At 39.6% G+C, this 20,959-nt stretch overlaps 2 protein-coding genes and 1 pseudogene across 2 annotated transcripts; all 3 read left to right on the top strand.

Moving 5' to 3' along the window:
• The first annotated feature begins 308 nt into the window (after positions 1–308).
• LOC114041681 (olfactory receptor 10Q1-like) lies at positions 309–1,271 on the top strand. Its single transcript, XM_027860256.1, has one exon. The coding sequence runs from the start codon at positions 309–311 to the stop codon at positions 1,269–1,271; it is 963 nt and encodes a 320-aa protein (XP_027716057.1).
• A 3,770-nt stretch (positions 1,272–5,041) lies between these two features.
• Positions 5,042–6,722, top strand: LOC114041710 (annotated as a pseudogene).
• Positions 6,723–19,513: 12,791 nt separating this feature from the next.
• LOC114041709 (olfactory receptor 10Q1-like) lies at positions 19,514–20,476 on the top strand. The gene has a single exon (XM_027860295.1). It carries the CDS (start codon positions 19,514–19,516, stop codon positions 20,474–20,476), a length of 963 nt encoding a protein of 320 aa, XP_027716096.1.
• Positions 20,477–20,959: the final 483 nt, after the last annotated feature.

The raw sequence follows: 20,959 nt of genomic DNA, 5'->3' as shown, positions 1-20,959 counted from the left end.
ACATAGAGAGAGAGCATTAGTATGTACACAGCAGAACACAAAAGAGGATTGCATATGAAAGCACTGATCTCCATTCCATACTTCTTGCTTTTTTAAAAAACAGAATAAATCGAATGTTATTTTCAAAACTTTAAAAATATAGAGAGAGATGAAGAGAATTGTCAAAGGTGATGTTTAAAGACACTTGAATCTCCATATTTCTATGATTCTACCATTGTAAGAATAGAACAGAGAGTTTCTTATTTTATCTAGGTTATTCAATTACTGCTTATTCAGCTTAACTATGTACTTCTCTTTACAGATGTGAAATGCTTTCTCCCAGCACTTTCTATATTAACCAGTCTGGTCCTACCGAGTTTGTGTTCCGGTTGCTCACCGCTTCCCCCAAGATCCAGGCCCTCCTCTTCTGCTTCTTTCTCCTCCTTTACATAATGATCCTCTTCAGTAACACCGCCATCATCTGGGCCACTTACACCCACACCTCACTACGTACACCGATGTACTTCTTCCTGTCCAGCCTGTCCTTCGTGGAGATCTGCTACACCACTACGTTGGTACCACTGATGCTCTCCAACATCATCAAGGCCAGGAAACCCATCCCATTGGCTGGTTGTGCAACCCAGATGTCCTTTTTTGGCACCCTTGGCAGCACTGACTGTTTCCTATTGGCTCTCATGGCATATGACCGTTATGTGGCCATCTGCCATCCCTTGCAATACACGCTCATCATGACCCCACAGCTGTGTACCCAAATGGTGGCTGGTTCCCTGGGGCTGGCTCTCTTCCTTTCCCTGCCACTCACATTACTGGTCTTTAACCTGCCCTTCTGTGGACACTTATTGGAGATCAACCATTTCTTCTGTGAGGTACCACCTGTACTCCACCTGGCCTGTGCTGACACTCGGGTGCCACAGGCCGTCCTCTATGTGATAAGCATGATTGTATTGACGGCCCCCTTCCTGCTCATCTGCGTCTCCTATGTCTTCATTACCATCACCATCTTGCACATCCCTTCAGCAGAGGGGCGCCAACGAGCCTTCTCCACCTGCTCTTCCCATCTCACTGTGGTCCTGCTGCAATATGGCTGTGGCAGCCTGGTCTACTTTAGGCCCCCATCAACTACCCCTGCAGATGAGGATTGGCATCTTGCTTTAGTCTACACCTTTGTCACTCCCCTCCTCAACCCCATCATTTATACCTTAAGGAACAAGGATGTCAAAAATGCTCTGAAAAAAGCCATAAGTAAAAAGGCAGCTTCTGAGAATCTGTGAAGGAGGAGGGTAGGAGTCACAATTTATCCTTCCTTAGTTTCTTCAGCTTCATAGGATGTGTTCAATAAATGTCTGTCAAATGACTGATTGATTGCGTCCATATCACTATTGGAGTTTTGTTTTTTTTTTTTCTGAGACTCTACCCCCAGGAGAGCAAATGTGGATTAAAATAACCAACTTTTTTATAAACAGACTTAACCCCTTTTAAAGTGACACCCTGTGGTCCCTGTGTATCCCTCATTGTAGCGATTGTCTACTCAGGGAATATAGCATGATAGGATCATGGAATAAAGCTGATAGGCACCTTAGAGGTTATGTATTCCAACCCCCTCTTCTCACAAAGGAGAGCTGAGGCCAGAGAAGGGAAATGACTTCATTAAGGTCACAGAGCTAGAAAGTGGCAGAGTTGAGTGTGAACCTCAGGTTCCCTGACTGCATATTGATCACGCTTGGCATTTGGCCATGCCCTTCACCCATCCTATGGCCAGATAAGTGTTTGCCACCATGAAGTCTGCCTCCTGAGGAGGAAGCCAGAAAACTCTCCCCACAGAAGGGAGCCTGCTTTATTATCACCAGCAACAGCAGCAGCAGCATTAAAGAATATCACACATCAAGACACATACTAACTCTAGAACACTCAACAAATCACTCCACATGCAGTATCTCTCGAAAGTTCTAAGATAATATGGCTGATGTATCTATTTACATTAACAGAAAAAAAATTTCTGACACAGATAAAGTTAACAGTCTGAACTAAGATATAATAATATTCTAAATAACTCTAATATTCTTCTAATAAAATTTTCCATTATCAGAGATATATCTAGTTAGTCTACAGAAAAGTATAAAATGGGAATATTGATTGTAAAATGTGCCAATCATCTATAATATCAGTTTATAGGGATATTGGAGGAGACGTACTATGCACCCAGCATCCCCTCCCATTCCATGATGAAGACATGATATTACAGAATGGACAGCACATGTGGAGTCAGTGGTTCTCAGTGGAAATTTTCTCTTTGTTTTTATTCCCCATGTTAACTAGGACAAATTACTTATGCTTTTTGATAGTCCATTTTCCCACATTTAAAATGAGGTAGGTGGAATCAGTGATGACTAAGGTCTCTTGCAGTCCTATAGATTATGACTTCAACTATCTTAGCTTTGTGTACAACCCTACAGTTTTTCAGAGAACTTTTATTTTCTGCCAGCCTGGTTCTGGATTTCAAAGTAACGACAATTATCTTTACTATATTAATATTAATACTGTTATTGTTGTTCTTCCATTGTTTCAGTTATGTCTGACTCTTTATGACCCAATTTGGGGCTTTCTTGGCAAAGATGTTGGAGTGGTTTTGCCATTTCCTTCTCCAGCTCATTTTAAAGATGAGGAAACTAAGGCAGACAGGATTAAGTGACTTGTCCAAGGTCATATAGCTAGTCAGTGTCTGAGGCTAGATTTGAACTTGGGAAGATAAGTCTTCCTGACTTGAGGCCCAGCACTCTATTCACTGTGCCATCTAGCTGTCCACATTAATATTAGTAAATAGGAATGTTAATTATTAATAATTATTTTGAAATTCATCATATGAATTATTAATTATACTACTAAAATTTCACAACATGTGAGCTAACATATATAAAGCACTTTCCAAACCTTAAATCTCTCTGTTTTTTATGTTTAGTTCTTTTTTCTGTCATGTCTGACATTTCATGACCCCTTTGGAGATTTTCTTAACAAAGATGCTGGAGTGGTTTGCCATTTCTATCTCCAACTCAAAACTGAGATAAACAGGGTGAAATGACTTGCCCAGAGTCACACAACTAGTAACTGAAGTGGGATTTAGACTCAGGTCTTCCTGACTCCAGGACCAGCACTCTATTGACTGCACCACCTAGGTGCCCAAATCTTTCTCCAAATACTAGCAATTGTTATGTAATAAGTTGTTTCAAATTTTATAGAAATGGTTTCAGAACACAAAGAAGTGACTTCACAGAGCAATTAGAAAGGCTGGCCAAAGATTCACAATACTAGACTTAGAGGACAGGACTGATATTTTGGGTTGCCTGCTGAGGGAGCCCAAGAAATGGCTGAGATCCAAGAATGGAGTCAAAAGGCTGTATCTGGTAAGTGATATTATTCTGCTAACCACAAAACAAAGAGCATCCTTTGGGATAGCCTCTGGACAGGGATATTCAATGACACTAATCAACCGAGGTCAGGTCTTGCTCTTTTTTTCCCTTACTGGAAGCGTGGGAGGAGAAAGAAATACTGTAAGTCTATAGATGGAAAGAGGCCTCAGGCCCGCCCCACCTCCACTCATCATAAGGCCCATAAATCAAGGCCTTTCTTCTAAATCTCTCATCAGATCCAGTTTGAAGGATCCACTGGAAAGTCCTTCTATTCCTGGGAGTCATTCTCTTGAGAGTGTTCAAAGAGGACTCTCATAAGAAGAGAGTACCAGACATGAGTGGATTGTTGAAGGAAATATCTGGGATTAATCTTGTTGCTTTTAAAGACTCTTGGGAGATACCCAATATCCTCTCTGTTTCCTTCCACTGTCACATCTGCAAATTGTTGGTTCTTCAAGGTCCTAGAGGAGGGTAGAACTTCTTTCTTCACCTTCACCTGTATGAAGGCCTTCCAGAGAACAGAGACAAGGAGCCCACAAACCAGATAGGGTTCCTCCTTTTGAAAAGATTTCATCTACTTTGAAGGTCATGGAACACCATTTCATTTAACCCAAAATGAAGAGGAAGGAGAAAGAAAGGAAACTTTCCAGGGATTGGGGGTGGGGAGAACTATGCCAGGAGCATCTCAGGACAAAGGCAACCTATGTGTCACCACTTTTCTCCGTGTAGATGCTAGAGTCAAAATAGGAAAGTGGCAAGAGGATGTCATGTCACTTTTCATTTTGTTGTCTGCCTTGAGACCTTAGGTTTGAGAGCTAGAAAGGGTAGTAGAGATAATCTATTAAAACTCCTCACTTTACAAAGAAAGAAACATGTTTAGTCAAAGAAAAGGATGTCCCCAAGTTCACACAAGGCATATTTCACTAAGATGACAGACTAAAATCTGGGAGGGACCTTAGAGAGCATCTAATTGAAGATCTTCCTTTGACAGGAAAAGGAGCAGAGCATTTAAATGGCTTTCAGAAAGTCACCCAGTGGGCACAGGGCAAAACTGGGCCCCAGGGCTCCTAACTTACTTCCTGTTGCAACACACCACAATAGTTTTATATAATTAAACTTCTTTCACCAAGTGCACAAAAATCAAGTGTGTGCCAGGTGAGTGATGCAAAAGAAAGGAACTTGAAATGAAGGTCAGAGGAACAAGGCTTTGTTCCCAGCACCACTGCCAACTCTCTGGGATATTGGGGGCAAGTCACCTGACTCCCCTGGATCAAAGATTCCTCATCTCTTAAGAGGAGTTTGAGCTCAGTGATCAATAAGGTCCCTTCTAATACTGACATCTTATGCTCCATATTTGAAGTTCCCTCTGGGTTGAAAGATTCTGTTTTATCTTATAAGTCAGGGAATCTAAAACCTTTCTAATCCCTATACTCTACCAAAAAGTCCAGGGATATTCTGGAACAAGCTCAAATGTCTGAATATCAAATTTTTGGCATGAGCATTGATCCCTCAGAAATTCACCCTGGAAATTGCTTCAATGCCTGGGGTGTTCTCATTCTGGAAGATACCTCATTCTCTCTGGTCCCCTTCTCTCTTTAGGGAGTTCTTCCCAATGCCTTCATTTGGGGAAGGGGCCCATGCCAGCCAACCCTCATTCCCTTCCCATCTCTACTTCTGACTTTCTGGGCTTCACCACCATCTCCTCATGTGAGAACCTTCTTTCTGTACTCACCAGCCAACTTTTCAACTCCCTTGTATGTCTTCTCTTCCCCATTAGAATGTAATCTCCTTGAGGGTAGAGACTCTTTCATTGTTCTTGTATTTGTATCCCAAGCACTTAATACAGTACCTAGCACACAGTAAGCATTTAATAAATGCTTATTACTTAGTTGCAAATGCCATTAGTGAAAAGTCACCTCTATATGCCTCAAGCTACTCCCCAGAACTTATCTGCTAAATAATAGCTGGGTGAGATTTAATTTGTTAAAGGTAACTCTCACAACAGGAATTCCCTCAGCTGAGGAAATTACAGATCTTTTGTGGATTTGCCCATCAGAAGGGCAAGAGAGAGAAGGAATGAAAAGTACACTTACAGGGAAAGATCATAGAGTATATTTCCCTTGTGAGGTTTTCATACAATGAAAAAGAGGGGTACAGATCACAAGAGAAGATGGATAAAGGGAATTTGGTTGAGTCTATGTGATACTGAGATGTGTATTCTTCAGCACTTTAAAGACTAGTGGTTTTTGTCCCCTTGGGTTCTATTAGGTTAAATTGGAACTTCTTTATACCTTAGATTTGCTGTGGCTGAAAAGTCCATCAACGGGTTATGAACCACTGTACAATTACTCATAAAGTAATAAGCATATGATCTAACACAGAGTCTGTCCTCAAAGTCTTTCTACCATGTTGAGATCTTTCAGAGTTTGTCCTTCACTGGCATAGTCTTTAAGAAGTCCAGGTCATCTCCATGATATTGCGAGGCATAAGCCAGGTCCTAATCCATCAACTAACAATACTGCCATCACTGAGCTTGTGAGCACTCACAGTTCTCTCCACACACTTGTGTATTTCTTCCTATCTAAACTGTTCTTACCTGAGATCTGTTATGCCACAACCATAGTACCTTTAATGCTTTCCAACATCTTTGACCCCCAAAAGGCCATCCTAATTGGCTGGCTATAAGACCCAAATATTCTTTTTTGCCACACTTGATGATGCTGATGGTTTTCTACTGGTTACCATGACATACGATTGCTACGTGGCCATTTGTTATCCTCTCCATTCCACCCTCATCGTGACAAAGCAGTTCAAATGGCACTCAAATGGTGATTGACTCCCTAGGCCTGGCTCTCTTTTTTGCCCTTTTGGTCACTGCATTGATTTGCACTCTGTCTTTCTGTAGACAACACCTGGAGATCAACCATTTCCTCTGTGATGCCTCATGTCTCCTATACCTAACCTGTCAGAATACTCTTGTGTACCAGGCTGTCCTATTTGTAAATGGTACTCTGGTAATGATTATCCCCTTCCTGATTATCTGTCTTTCATACATTTTCATCACTAATACCATTCTCCACATATTCTCAATTGAGGAGCACAGACATGGCTTTTCATCTTGTTCCTCACTGTAATATTGATGTGTTAGTCTATTCTATATGTATTCCCAGTCTAGTATATCAGAGGATGAAAAATGAGAGCTTGCCTTGGTCTTCACCTCTGTTACACTACTTCTTAATCCCCCTCATTTACACTTTATGAAATAAGGATGTCAAAGTTACTATGAAAAAAGCCATGAGTGGCAAAGTCATTTCTTAAAGTCCCTGAAGGTGTGAGGTAGAATCATTATGGCTGCTAAGACAATGGAACCATTTAAATAGCATAATTCTAATATATAGTTTCCCATTCTTTTGATCTTTTTCTGAAACATAGTATGCGTATCACCTTAGTTTATTATGAAACCAGTCCAGGAGACCAACAAAGATGGTAAAGTTCAAGGAAGCAGTACAGCCCTGTTATCTCTCAAAACTACTCAAATAAATATCAATAAAAGAAGAATACCAGACGGAGTGATGATCAGAAAATTTAGTAAGGAACCATAATGAGACATTTTATCAGGGTAGGGAGAGAGTCAGCGGTTGGTAGACCCAGGGAAGGAGGTCCAACCAGGAAGGACTAGGCAAAGTTTTTCAACACAGGGACCGGGATGAGTCCTGTGTCTATATACCTGGAGGGAGTTGCATCACAAATCCAGTATGCATGAAAGCTGGGGCCTTTGTATATGGAATAAAGAGCAGAAACTGGAGCAACCCAGTAGTTATATTTCTCAGACTCTGAAATGTAGTTAAACAACCAGGATAGCCTAAGGTTGAACCCTGTGTCTGTGGACTTAGGAAGGAAGTAATACCTCAAATCCAGCATGGATTTTATCTACAACTGTCGATCAAGGCATGAAGTGATGGGCAAGGAGGAGCCTTTAAGACATAAAAAGTGATATTTTAAATTTAATGAATAATGAAGAGGAAAGAATTAGAAAATAAATGAGAGTCCTTGAGGTATACAAGGATACAAAACTCTACTCAAGCAACATGCTTCTCAAAAATTTAAATGGATGTAAATGAAGGTAATGACAACATGAGATAAAAAGAAATATTAAATGAAGTCAAAAGAATGAGAAACTTAAAAAAAATAGATATTTCATTTTTAAAAGCCAACCTGGAAAATAGGTCAAGAAGAAAAATTATAAAAATCATAGAGGCACCAAAACCATGTGATTATCTCAAAGGATACATAAAAAGCTCCTAACAGAGTATAACACTTACTTAAGCTAAAAAAAAAAACAGGAAATATAGGCATACAGATATCTTTTATAATATAAGTATATATCTAAAACAAAAAATAAGCATCATATGCAAAGGAATATACTAGAAGCATTCCCAATAAATACAAGTGTAAAGCAAGGATGATCCTTCTCACATCTATAATTTGATATAGTTTTAGAAATGCCAATAATATCTCTCACAAAGTAAAAATAAAAGGTATAAAAATAGACAAAAATGAGACAAAACTACAATAATTTATTGATGACATAATGATTTACCTTAAAAATTTTAGGTAATCAGCAACAAAAAACGTACCTTAATTGAGAAAAGTAACAGCTTCAGTAAATTCACAGCCTACAAAAAAGAAATCCTCAAAAATCAACAGTGTTTCCATTTAATAGCAATAAAATCCAAAAGGAAATAATAAAAAGGGAAATATATTTCAAAATAATAAAGAAAACACATATAAGAATGTGAAGGAAATAGCACTTCCAGTTGTTAAACTACTTGATTAAGCAGCACTTTTCAAAACCATTTTATACTGGTTCAAAAAATAGAAAACTAGATCATAGGAACATATTAGACATGGGGGAATATAAATAAGGGAAATCAATAATCCAGTGTTCAGCAAACCTTAAAACACAAATTAGTTAGGCAATAGTTCCCTTTTTAATAATAATTCCCAAGAAAATAGGAAACAACCTGGCAGAAATTAGGCAGTGAATATCAGGGAAGACTTACAGACTCTATGTGTGTAACCCAAGGTAAATCATTTAACTTCTTTATGCCTTAGTTTTCTCACCTGTAAAATGGGGCTAATAATAGCACTTACCTCACAGGATTGTTGTGAGGATAAATGAGTTAATATATGTAAAGTATATTCTAAACTTTAAAAACTAGTTGTTACAGCTATCACTATATCCTAACATAAATTCAAAAAGTATATGTCATCTGAATGTTAAAGATGATGTCATAAAAGCATCAGAAGAGAAGCATATCATATGTCTTTCACAGTTATGAATAGAATATGAATTCTTAACCAAAAAAAGAATAGGAATGATTACAATAGGCAAAATAATTTTATTTGTCCCAGAAGGGGAGAGGATCATCATTTCCTTTCCCATTGTATGCAGGGTAAATGCCCTTGAATCTTGGTTACTTCCAGATATTCAGATACCAATGAAGCTCTCTTCTGGGATACAGAGGTTTTGATAGACCTTTTGATGAGGTGAGAATGAGCTGGTGAGTATAATGATATTGCTTAATGTATCTGCTGTGTTAAAATATTTGCAGCATCTCAGCACAGAAAACTTGTAGAACCTGTGATTGATGTATTTTTCAGCACTAAGTATAAACAAGTAGATGGCACAGTGGACAGAGCTCTGGGCCTATAATCAGGAAGATTTGAATTCAAGTCACTTAGCTTCTCTTTTCCTCAGTTATCTCAAATGAGGATAATAATAGCACCTACTTCCCAGAGTTGTAAGGATCAAATGAGATAATATTGATAAAAAGCCTGGTGTACAGTAGGCACTTTATATAAATGCTCATTCCCTTTCCCTTATGAAATAGATTAGAGGATCTAGAACTCGAAGGAAACCTAAAGATTATCTAGTCCAATGTATCCATTTCATAGATGAAGAAACTGAGGCACGAAGTTTTTGGTGATCCCTCCTCCACTTTGGATGCACAACTCCCCTTTGAGGTTTTTAGAGAAAAAATTCAACTGGCACAAAGTCAAGGTGAAGGAGTCATGATTCCTCTAACAACAATCTAGAAGTGGTAGTGAACCACAAACTGGATGATGAATGTTGTGGCCAAAAAAATGATCACAATCTTAGGCCACCTTAAGAGATACAGTACATTCTCCCAAACTGAAGGAAGTGAGAGTACTTCTGAATTCTGTTCCAGTGAGAAGACATCAAGAGGATTCTGTTCACTTCTGAGTCCCACATTTCGGGAAGGACATTGAAAACTGGAACCAGCCCAGAGGATAACACCCAAGAGGAACCCAAAGACCATGTCAGAGAAAGATCAGCTGGAGGAACTTGAAACTGACATCTTAGAGAGAGGAAAGGCATGACTGCTATCTTCAATTACTTGAAGGATGGTTACATGGAAGTTGGATTAGACTTTTTTTTTATTGGTCCCAGAAGAAAGAACAAGAAGAAATGGGTAAAGACACACATTTAAGTTGAGTGTAAGAGAAAAATGCCAAATGTGGCTGACTGACAAATTGGAGATCTCCAGAAATGGAATGGACTGCGAGGAAGTTCTCTTCTGCATATATCATTTCTAGCATTTATACACTGCTTTGAGGTTTGCAAAGAGCTTTACAAATATGATTGCATTTTATCCTCACAACAATCCTTGGCCTATAGCTAAGTGCTATTATTATCCCCATTTTACAGATGTGGAACCTGAAGAAAACAGAGGTTAAGTTACTTGTCCAAGGTCACACAGCTAGTAAACATCTGAGAGGGAATTTTTAATTCAGATCTTTCTGACTCCAAGTCCAGTCAAAGCATCTAGGAGGATAGAGTGCCAAACACTTTAGTTCAAAGCCTATCTCAGACACTTACTAGCTGTATGACCCTGGACAAGTAATTGAACCTCTCTTTGCCTCAGTTTCTTCATTGGAAAATGGGGATAATAATAGCACCTACCACCCAGTCATTAGGAACATCAAATGACTTAATATTTCTAAAATATTAAATACTTGTATATTTCCATACATGTATATATGTGCGTGTATCACAGATAGCTCTATGTATTGACCAGTGTGACCTAATCTTCATTATTAGCAGACCCACAATTTTAAAAGTTTTGAACAGCTGATATATAAGACAGGATTTGGGCATTGTTTTATTTTTGCTTACTCGGTGTTAAAACATCATTTGTTTCACTGAAAATGGCCAAAGGGGATGCCTATACTATGTGCCCACTCCAACCCAATTCCTCCCAAATAACAGAGGATCACATTGCTTGTTAGTGGCAAAGCTGGGACTCAGACCCAGGTCTCCTCATTCCCAGTCCAGGGCTCTGTGCATTATCTTACAGACCTTTCAAGAATCTTGAATTGTTTTAAACTGGTTTTCTCCATTTCTCACTGCTGAGATTTATTGGCACGTGGTCTAAGTCCTTGATGATGGGAGAATGAGAGGTCTATTTTCTCCTACTGGTCCCTAGGCACCAGCTCTGATCTCCACTTAGCAAACCCCTAAGGATTTGGTTGCCCATTAAATTTTCCTTTGTCATCCTCAACTTAGACATTTTTCTACAGTAATAAGCTGGCTGAAGCAGAAATGACTAGACTATGAGCAGAGATAACAGGAACTATCCTTGCTGATTTTATGAGTCTGGGGAGACACCAGGCTTTCTGATCTAGGAAGCCACTGGGGTACTTTTAACCACATCCCCAAGGTTTCTTCACTTGAAGACACTCAGGCAGCAAAAGGGACCACAGCCTTTCCACTTCTTCAGTTACACGTGGTCCAACCAGAAAGCAGAGGCAGGGAGCCCACCCACCAACCAGGGCCTTCCTTTCTAGGACACCATGTACCATTTGAAAGTCATAGACCTCCATCCTATTAAATCCAAGCAGATGAAAAGAGAGAGAAAAACTGAACCCAGGAGAAACTCAGGACAAAGAAGACTTGTGGAGCAGAGTTTTCCCTCAGATGGCTAATGGAGTCTGAAGCACTGGAAGGTGGCCATTTCATTTATTCGTTTTCATTTAGTTGTAAGGCTTCGGAACTTAGAAACCATTTCTAGTCTAATACTTTGTATTTTACAGAGAAAATTACCTAGCCATACTCACACAAGTCACAGAATCATAGTTTTAGAACCAAAAGGTACCTTAGAGGTAATTTAGTCCATGACCTTCATTTTACAGATAAGGAAACTGAGGCTAGAGAAGTTAAGTGACTTGCCCATGGTCATAGAGTTGCCTAATTACTGAGCTAGTCCTTTTTTATTTTTAATAAATACTGATATGTATTTTACCTTACCTTCATTTTTGATATATCTTTTATGCCTCCTTTATTCGATAAGCCATCCCACGGAAGAACATTTTAAAAGATGGGGGTGGGGAGTAGCAAAATTAACATATCAAGCAAATCTAATAGTATGTGCATAATGCTCCACCCTTATGGTCCCCTCACCACCTTCTTCAAGGAAAGGAAGAATATGAATGTTTTCATTTTTTCTTTGGGGGAAAGTTACCTGACCCACTCTTTACACCACGCTACAATTCTCATCTGTATGTTACCCTTGTCTTACCAAGTATACAACAATGTGCCAGGTGAGTGACTTAGAGGAAAGAGTCCTGAACTGGGAATCAGGACGCTTGGGTTCTAATTCTGACCCTGCTGCTAATCTACTATATGGTCTTGGGCAAGCCGCTATTCTTATCTAGATCTGAATTTCCCCACTTATGAAAGTAAGGGATTGGATTCAATCTCTAAAGTACTGTGCAGTGTGACTCAGTATAAGATGGAATTGATTTGGAATCAAAAGTTTCAAATCCCACCTCTGCCACTTACTACATATGTGACCATGGATGAATTACTTAGCCTCTCTAGACTTCAGTTTCCTCATCTGTAAAATCAGGGGAATGAACTAGATGATGGATAGGTTGACTTACAGCTCTAAAGCTATAGTTTTGTGATCCCTTCCATCTCCAAAATCCTGTGTTCTCTGTTCTAGGGTTCAAACTAGCTCTGACATTCCCTGCCTCCAATTCCTTAAAGGCATGGTGCACATCTTCCCCTTCTCTAAATTCCCTAGTTTCTGGTTAAGTAGAGAATGTTCTTTAAAAGCTGGGTGTTCAATTGATTGAGAGCTTTTAGATTAACCCAGCTAGGCTGCCTTGAGAGAGCACCAAGCCACAGTCCTGACTCTAGTAATTCTTTTCCTTGTATACTAGACAAAATGGGAGCAATGTATCTCCAAGTCCTGCCTATAAAATTCTTGGTTAATCAATCCTCTGTAGGTCGAGTCCACAGTCCCAGCAAATGTCTTTGAGTCTAACTTTCTTGGGAGAGGGAACAGCCCAGCTTTTGTCCTGGAAGTTTGAAGCTGTTTTCATCAGGGCATGTTCCAAATTCACAGAAACTTGGAGCTCAGGGTCCTTCACCTAAAAGTTCCTTTGATATTTTGATGGGTTCTTGATCTCTTGGCTAGAAGATAACACCAGTACAGGTGTAGATTGCCACCCATTGCTCTGCCCAAACCCTCCACAGTGGAGCTGCCCAATACCCTAGGGAACTATCTCCAAGCTTTCTAACATTCTAACTGTACCACTGGGGCACTCAGGTTGGCCATCTGTTACCTCTCACTAAGCCCCAAAGGATTTCCTTGCTATGAAAATTATAGACACTAATAAAAAAAACTCTATGTTCTTATAGAATTTTCATTTCATTAAGTCACTAGATCTCTGGACACAGGGTGTCTTTATCACACCTAAGGTTCCATTCACTTCAGTTCAAACAGTCATCATGCACCTGCTATGTGCCTGGCTCTATTTTTCCCCTTATAATTTTTTATTTTTAAGGCAGAACAAAAGGAATATGGGTTATGAAATCAGAAAGATTTAGAAAAGGTCTTAGGAATCATCTGGTCCATATTCCTTATTTTTTAAGCAAGGAAACTGAGTTCAAGAGGGGGAATGTAATTTGCTAAGGTTATACACACACACACACACACACACACACACACACTAGAGTTGGTAGTAAACTAGAGTAACTAGAGTTAGTACTAAACTTTCCATCTCAATTTTCTTTCCAGACTAGCACAGTTGACTTTCAATAAAGTGGATAAGTTCTGTGTCATATCAGTTCCTTTTATGATGAATATAGTTCTGTCTCCTCAAAGGAAGTAAATGAGGGTCTATAGTATAGTGATTATGAACATGGGCTCTTGGATCAGGTGATCTTGGCTCAAATTTCACCAGTGACACTTAAAACCTACGTCAACTGGGAAAAGTCATTTGACCTCCTTGGGTCTCAATTTTCCCACCATAGAATGAGAGGGTTGATCTATGTGACTGACTTCTGAGGTACTTTCCAGTTCTAAGTCAATGAATGTTTCATTTCTCAGTTAGTCTATGGAGGGGAGCCAGGTTTTCTTTCCTCTCCCCTGTAGGGACCATAAAGCCTGATCTTACATACAGATCACTAGACTGGAAGTTTGGAGAGTGGCCTTGAAGGTCATATTCATAAGTGTGTCTCGTGAAGGGTCACAAAGATTCTATTTAAAGATATCCAGTGATAGAGAAATCCCAACTTCTGGAAGCAGCCTATGCCAAAGTGGAGAATATTCTAATTATTAGGAAGTCTTTTTTTTTTCCTTTCTACAAGCTGAAACCCATTTCTCTGCTTATCCTCCCACCCCCACAGTCACCTCCCCACTGTTTCACATTCTGCCTTGAGGAAGCAAGACCAAATCTAATTAGTAGAAAAAGCACTGCTCTCAAGTCAGAGAATCTGGGTTTGAATTCTGCATCTGACACTTAATACTCATGTGACCTTGGGTAAACCACTTCATCTTCTAAGGCTTCAGCTTCTTCAGGTGTAAGTAAAATAAGGTTGAGAGGGGAAGAGAAGGAAACTAGATGGCATCTGAGGACCTTTCCTGCAGTAGGTCTATGATCCTACACCTATGATAATTCTCTTAACGTGGCCGCCTTCAAAATACTTGAAGACAGGAATCATGTCCCTTTCTCCCTCCTCAAACCTAGCCAGAAACCAGGCACTTTACCAATTGAATGTTAAAGTGAGCAGTTGTTAGTGTTTGTCAATTTTTCCTGGCTGTTGATTCACAATCTCCTTCTCAAACAATGACCTCCACATAGACAGCTAAATAGTGCATTAGACATAAAACAGCCTGGAGTCAGGAAGACCTGAATTCAAACACAGTCTCAGACACTTACCAGCTATCTGACCCTGGGCAAGTCACTGTACGTCAGCTTCCTCAAATGTAAAATGGGAATAATTACATCACTTACCTCACAGGGTTCTTGTGAAGATCAAATGAATATTGTAAAATGCTTAACACAGTGCCTGGTACTTAGTAGGTGCTCAATAAATACTTATTTCCCCTCTCTTCTTTGCTCCCCCACCCCCAAATTGTTTACTGAGTGAGGTCTCATTGAAAAGTGATCTACTAGGTTGCCAGTTAGGAAAGTAATTGTGATAGCCATCATTAACACACGGTAGGTGCTTAATAAAGTTTTATTGACTGATTGATTCATAGATTAAAGAGTTAATATATCCTGGGATGGCCGGAATTAGAGCTACATCATTATACATCAACTAGTCCAATACACTTTTTTTAATGCAGAAACAGAGTCCTAGGAGAGAAGTGTTACGTCCAATGTCACATAGTTAATAAGTGACAACCCAACAGTCCAAGGACATAGCCCATTTTGGGTTTGTTTGCTTTGTTTGGTTTTTATTCCCATTCAAGTACTTTTAAAAAAACTTAAAACGTGACTTAAGGAAGGCACGATAGTTGTCTTCTAGTATTCAAAATGTTATCATGTACAAAAGGGATTTGAATTATTCTACGTGGCCCGAGAAAACAAACCTAACAATAAAGAGAAGTCACAGAGAAATTGAACCCAACTCCATAGAAATAAAAACTTCCAACCAGTTCAGAGCTATCCCAAAACAGAATGTACTACTCTCTCAGGTAATGTGTTTGCTACCATTGGAGATCCTCAGGCTGGCCACCGTCATGAAGGAGGTTTTTAGTAAGTTATAAACAAGACTATATGGCTTCTGGTACCATTCTAACTCTTTGATCCTATTAATTTTTTAGCTCGACAAGAGCCTCCAGGAACAACTGAAATAACATGAGATGTTGGCGTGGAGATCATTGGTTGTACTTACAGCTCTACTTCCTCCTCACTTCCTTCCTCCCCCACTTCTGCTTTGCTCTCTTCTTTCTCCTCTCTTCTTCTTCCCTTTCTCCTCCATCTCCTTTTCCTGCTCTTCCTCCATTAGTAACCTTGAGGAATTATAGGAAGATAACTTTAGAAATCATAAGCATTATGTGAATGTGAGCCATTATAATTATAAGGTCCTGAAGATTAGATCTCCGGGTTTTATGATAATTACTTGTTTTTATTATAATGACTCTGTGAATAATTATTACCAAGAATAATTTACATTTATAGGATGTTTGGAAGTTACAGAGTAATTTATTTCAGTTTCCTGGATTGATTCTTATAGCAACACTTGTAAGCAGGTATTATTTTCCTCATTTTACCAATCAGGACATTGAGATGAGAGTGAAAGTGACTTACCTAAGGTCACCCAGTGATAGAGCTGGGCCAGTAACCCAGGCCATTCAATTCTGTATAAACAACTCTTTGCAACCCACTATGCTGGTAAATAAAGTGAAGGACTAATGGGAAAACATGTTTAATATGAACGTATAAGTAGAGTCTATATCAGATTGCATGCTATCTTAGGCTGGGGGAGAGAGGAATGGGAGGGGGAGAAAACTTAAAACCCAAATTCTTATGTAAGGTAATGTTGAAAACTAAAAATAAATTAATTAATTATCAAGAAAAAAAAATAAAGTGAAGATTGTTCAAAGAGAAATAGAACTGTGTCGTGGCATTAGCTCCAGGAAAGGAAGTTAGAGAGTGAGAAAACAACTGGCATTTTAAAGTGCTCAATACAGAGGCAGCATGAACAACGTGCTGGGCTTAGAGTCAAGAATATATGGGTTTAGGGGCACCTAGGTGGTGCAGTGGATACAGCACCGGCCCTAAAGTCAGGAGTACCTGAGCTCAAATCTGGCCTCAGACTAAATATTTGACACTTACTAGCTGTGTGACCCTGAGCAAGTCACAACCCCAATTTCCTAAAAATTCAAAAAAGAAGAATATATGGGTTCAAATGGCACCTACCATGATTACTAGCTTTGTGATCCCAGGCAAGTCACTTGTAGGGTGTTGTTGAGTCATTTCAGTTGTGTCCAAGTCTCCACTGACCCCATTTTGGGATAAGTACCTTCGACAATTCCCTAGGATTCATCTATTAAGTCATAGTTGGGTTGAGCTTTGAGCTCGTAGAAGGAATGGATATTACCACAACTAATGAAAACACAGATCCTTCATGTATCTGTGTAATAGAAGACCAAGTTGGAGTGTAAAGGACTTATATGCTTACAAGAAAGATCCTAGAGTGTTTCTCTGTTGAGGGCTAACAGGTAGATTTCTTAGGATGAGATAGAGGAGTGTATATCATAAGATCAAGAAGCGTGTTTGTCTGGGTCTATGTGGCTGAAATATCTCTAAATTTCAACACTTCATTAATGTAAGGATCTGTAATTTGGTGAGCACCAACTTTCCTTCCATCAGTTTATCACCTCATGCCTTGATAGACAGTCTTAGAGAATGGCAGGGCCTGAAAACTGGCTAAGACCTACACGATGAAAAACTGCTTTAAACTTGAGTTGGTCATCAGACAATAAGCATATCAACCACCACCAGGACCACACTCAAAGCTTTTGTTTTGTCTTGGAATCTCCTATGGTTTTTTCCTTCCACTGCCATAGCTTTGAGAAGTCATCATGATGTGCCTGATGTGGTGAAGCCACGTAGGAGGCAAAAACACAAAAACCAGTTATGCCTCCAAAGAGCTCACATTGTAATGGAGAAGACAAGACACATGCAGAGTGGAAGGAAAGTAATCTCAGAGGGGAAGGCTCAAGGTCCTGGGCCTCCAGCAGAAAGGGGCATTTGAGCTGTCTTGAATGAAACCAGGGACGTCAAAAGCTAGTGAAGATAAGAGGTGACAGAGAATTCCAGATAAATGCCACAGTCTGTGCAAAAGCATCTAAGATGTATAAATGGCTTTCAATGAAGTTTAGCTGAGAGTGAGAGAAGAGATACAGGATAATATCTAACGAGGACAGTCAAACGATGTGAGAGTTTTTCTAAGAATGAGAGAGACTTTAGTGGGTGTCATCTTACCCCACCAATTACAGAAACATAATGATAGAATATTAGAGGTAGTAAAATATACACAAAGTCTTGAATTAGAGTGAGGAAGACTTGGGTTCAAATTCTTTCTCAGACATTTACTAGTCATGTGTCCCTGGGCAAGTCAGACCTCTCAGCCTTAATTTCTTCATCTGTAAAATGGTTTTAGCAAGTTTTAAATGAGATAATATGAGTGCTTTGCAAACCTTAAAAGGTCACATATTTATTAGTCTTTATTATAATTATGGAAACACTATAAACAAAAATGAAAAAAAAAATTAATCATACAGACAGTTCATCAACCTGACAAATTTCTATTAAAAAAAAAAGAGGGACAGCTAGGTGGTACAGTGGATAGAGCTCTGGCCTTGGAGTCAGGAGGACCTGAGTTCAGATCCAGCCTCAAACCCTTAACACTTACTAGCTGTGTGTCTCTGGGCAAGTCACTTAACCCCAATTGTCAGAAAGAAAGAAAGAAAGAAAGAAAGAAAGAAAGAAAGAAAGAAAGACAGAAAGAAAAACATTTTGACAGTTCTGACAAAAAAGTTTATTCAAGAGATTACAGATTCAGACTACTAGGGATATGAGACTTCCAGAGTTCTCTATTGCCCAGAATTAAAATATTTGTTTTTTAGAGTAACTGCTTTCCTGGAATGTTTCACCTCGCTTAGACATATGGGTATCTATCAAAAAACAATGCCCTCTACCTTCATCCCCCTACTCCTACTATTCAGCTGCCTTTTTCACACTCAAATATAAGCTACTTAAGGGCAGGGAATGTCTTTGCATTTGTATCTGCATCACAAAGCACAGTGAGTGGCACATAGTAAGCGTTTAATAAATGTTTATTTATTTCTCTTTCCTTTCTTCCTTTTTTTCATTCCTTTCTTCTCTTTTTATTTGGTCCTTCCTTCCTTCCTCTTAAAGATCACCACAGAATGTCATTGCATATCCTTTCTGGCTTATTCATTCTGGTGCCTTCTAATTGGGACGTTCCCCAATTGATTATTTCCATAACCATTTGGAAAATTATGCCCTAAATCATAGATTCATAGATTCAAAGCTGGAAAAGAATTTAGAGGCTTTCATGTCCAGCTCCTTCATTTTACAAATGAGAAAAATGAAGTTGACCAGCTCCTAAATATGTGAGGCAGAATGAACCCATGTCTTCCCTGACTTCAAATCCTGACTCCAAATCTGGTCTTGGAGAAAATCGGAAAGAATCTGACTCATAAAACAGGAGTGTAGAAAGGGACCTTTGAACATAGAGTATGGAATTTTAAAGGTGGAAGCCAACAGAATGTTAGAGCCGGAAAGGGCATTGGATCATATAACGTGGAATGCCAGTACTAGGAGAGGACTTAGAAGTAGAATCTACTATGTAGGAGCTGGAAGGAAAATTTGAGTCCATCAAGTGCTACCCCTGCCTCATCGCTTATCAGCTGTATGACAGCTGTGGGCAAGTTATTTAGCTTTCCTCAGCCTCAGTTTCTTCATCTGTAAAATGAGGAGAATAATTGCAACTATCTCACAGGGAAATTGTTGGGATTAAATGAGATAACCTATGTAAACCAGTTTATGAACCTTGAAGTGTATATAAATGCTAGTTATTATTATTGCTGTTATTATTATCATAGTATAATTGGAAATATTGAGGTCCAGAGAAGGCAACAACTTATCTAAAATGGTTTTTAAAGTGCCATAAATTTCCAAAATTCTGTGATTCTAAGGTTTTTAGGTGCTACGGTAACAAGGCTTTTCTGATTTTTTATTTCTTTTTGGCAGCTGGGATGTCCTCTCCCAATATTTTCCACCTCAACCAGTCTGGCCCCACCGAGTTTGTATTCCGAGTACTAACCACTTCTCCCAAGATTCAAGTCCTCCTCTTCTGTTTCTTTCTTCTCCTCTACATAATGATTCTCTGTGGTAACAGCGCCATCATCGGGGTTGTGTGCACCTATAGCTCCCTCCATACCCCCATGTACTTCTTCCTGTCCAACCTGTCTTTCCTAGAAATCTGTTATACCACTACTACTGTACCCCTTATGCTCTCCAACATCTTTGGAGCTCAGAAGTCCATCTCGTTGGCTGGCTGTGGGGCCCAGATGTTATTTTTTCTCACCTTTGGTGGTGCCGATTGCTTCCTACTGGCTGTCATAGCATATGACCGTTACGTGGCCATTTGCCATCCCCTGCACTATACCCTCATCATGACCCAGCGGTTGTGCACCCAGACGGTGATTGGCTCGCTGGGCCTGGCTATTTGCCTTACATTGCCACTCACAGCACTGGTTTGCTCTCTTCCCTTCTGTGGACATCGCCAAGAGATCAATCACTTCCTCTGTGATGCCCCACCTGTCCTAAGGCTGGCCTGTGAGGATACTCACATACACCAGGCTGTCCTGTATGTAGTGGGTATCTGTGTGTTGATTATTCCCTTCGTACTCATCTCCATCTCCTATATTTTCATCGCGATCACTATCTTGCGTATCCGTTCAGCAGAGGGACGCCAGCGGGCCTTCTCTACATGCTCTTCCCATCTCACTGTGGTCCTGCTTCAATATGGCTGCTGTAGCCTGGTCTACTTGCGTCCCAGGTCCAGCACTTCAGAGGACGAGGACCGGCAGTTTGCCTTGGTTTACACATTTGTCATACCTTTGCTTAATCCCCTCATTTATACCCTACGGAACAAAGATGTCAAAGAAGCTCTGAAAAAATCTGTGAGCCGCGAAGCAGCCTCTGAAACTCTGTGAAAGTATAGGGTGGATGTTTTATGGTGGTTAAGGCAGTGGAATTCTTTGTAAAACATGTCTAACATATAGTTTCCTATACTTTGTGGGTTTCTTCAATTTGTACTTATTCAACAGTTTACTATTGCCATGAAACTACCACCAGAACAAATATAGCATCTAACTCAAATTGTTGCTTGTTTGTTTTTTATGTATACCTAGACCTTTCTTAAAGATATATGACCCTCAGGCACTTAGGTAACGCAGTGGATAGAGCACCGGCCCTGATGTCAGGAGGACCTGAGTTCAAATCTGACCTCAGACCAAACACTTGACACTAGATGTGTGACCCTGGGCAAGTCACTTAACCCCAATTGCCTAAAAAAAATTTTTTTTTAAATAAAAAGGTATATGACCCTCCTTACATAGTCTGCATTCTAGCACTTGCCCATTCAGGGATCATAGGATAACCAAATCACAAACTTAACGAAAAAAAAAAGACTTTAG

This window comes from Vombatus ursinus, unplaced genomic scaffold (genome assembly GCF_900497805.2).
Source record: "Vombatus ursinus unplaced genomic scaffold, bare-nosed wombat genome assembly UNPS02014177.1, whole genome shotgun sequence".
NCBI classification, from domain to species: Eukaryota; Metazoa; Chordata; class Mammalia; order Diprotodontia; family Vombatidae; genus Vombatus; species Vombatus ursinus.
Note: the sequence above shows the minus strand (reverse complement) of the source record. Positions and strands in the feature narration are given on the sequence as shown.

Excerpts from the sequence above, each read along its gene's own strand:
- LOC114041681 (XM_027860256.1), top strand. The coding sequence starts at position 309 with ATGCTTTCTCCCAGCACTTTCTATATTAACCAGTCTGGTCCTACCGAG.
- LOC114041709 (XM_027860295.1), top strand. The coding sequence starts at position 19,514 with ATGTCCTCTCCCAATATTTTCCACCTCAACCAGTCTGGCCCCACCGAG.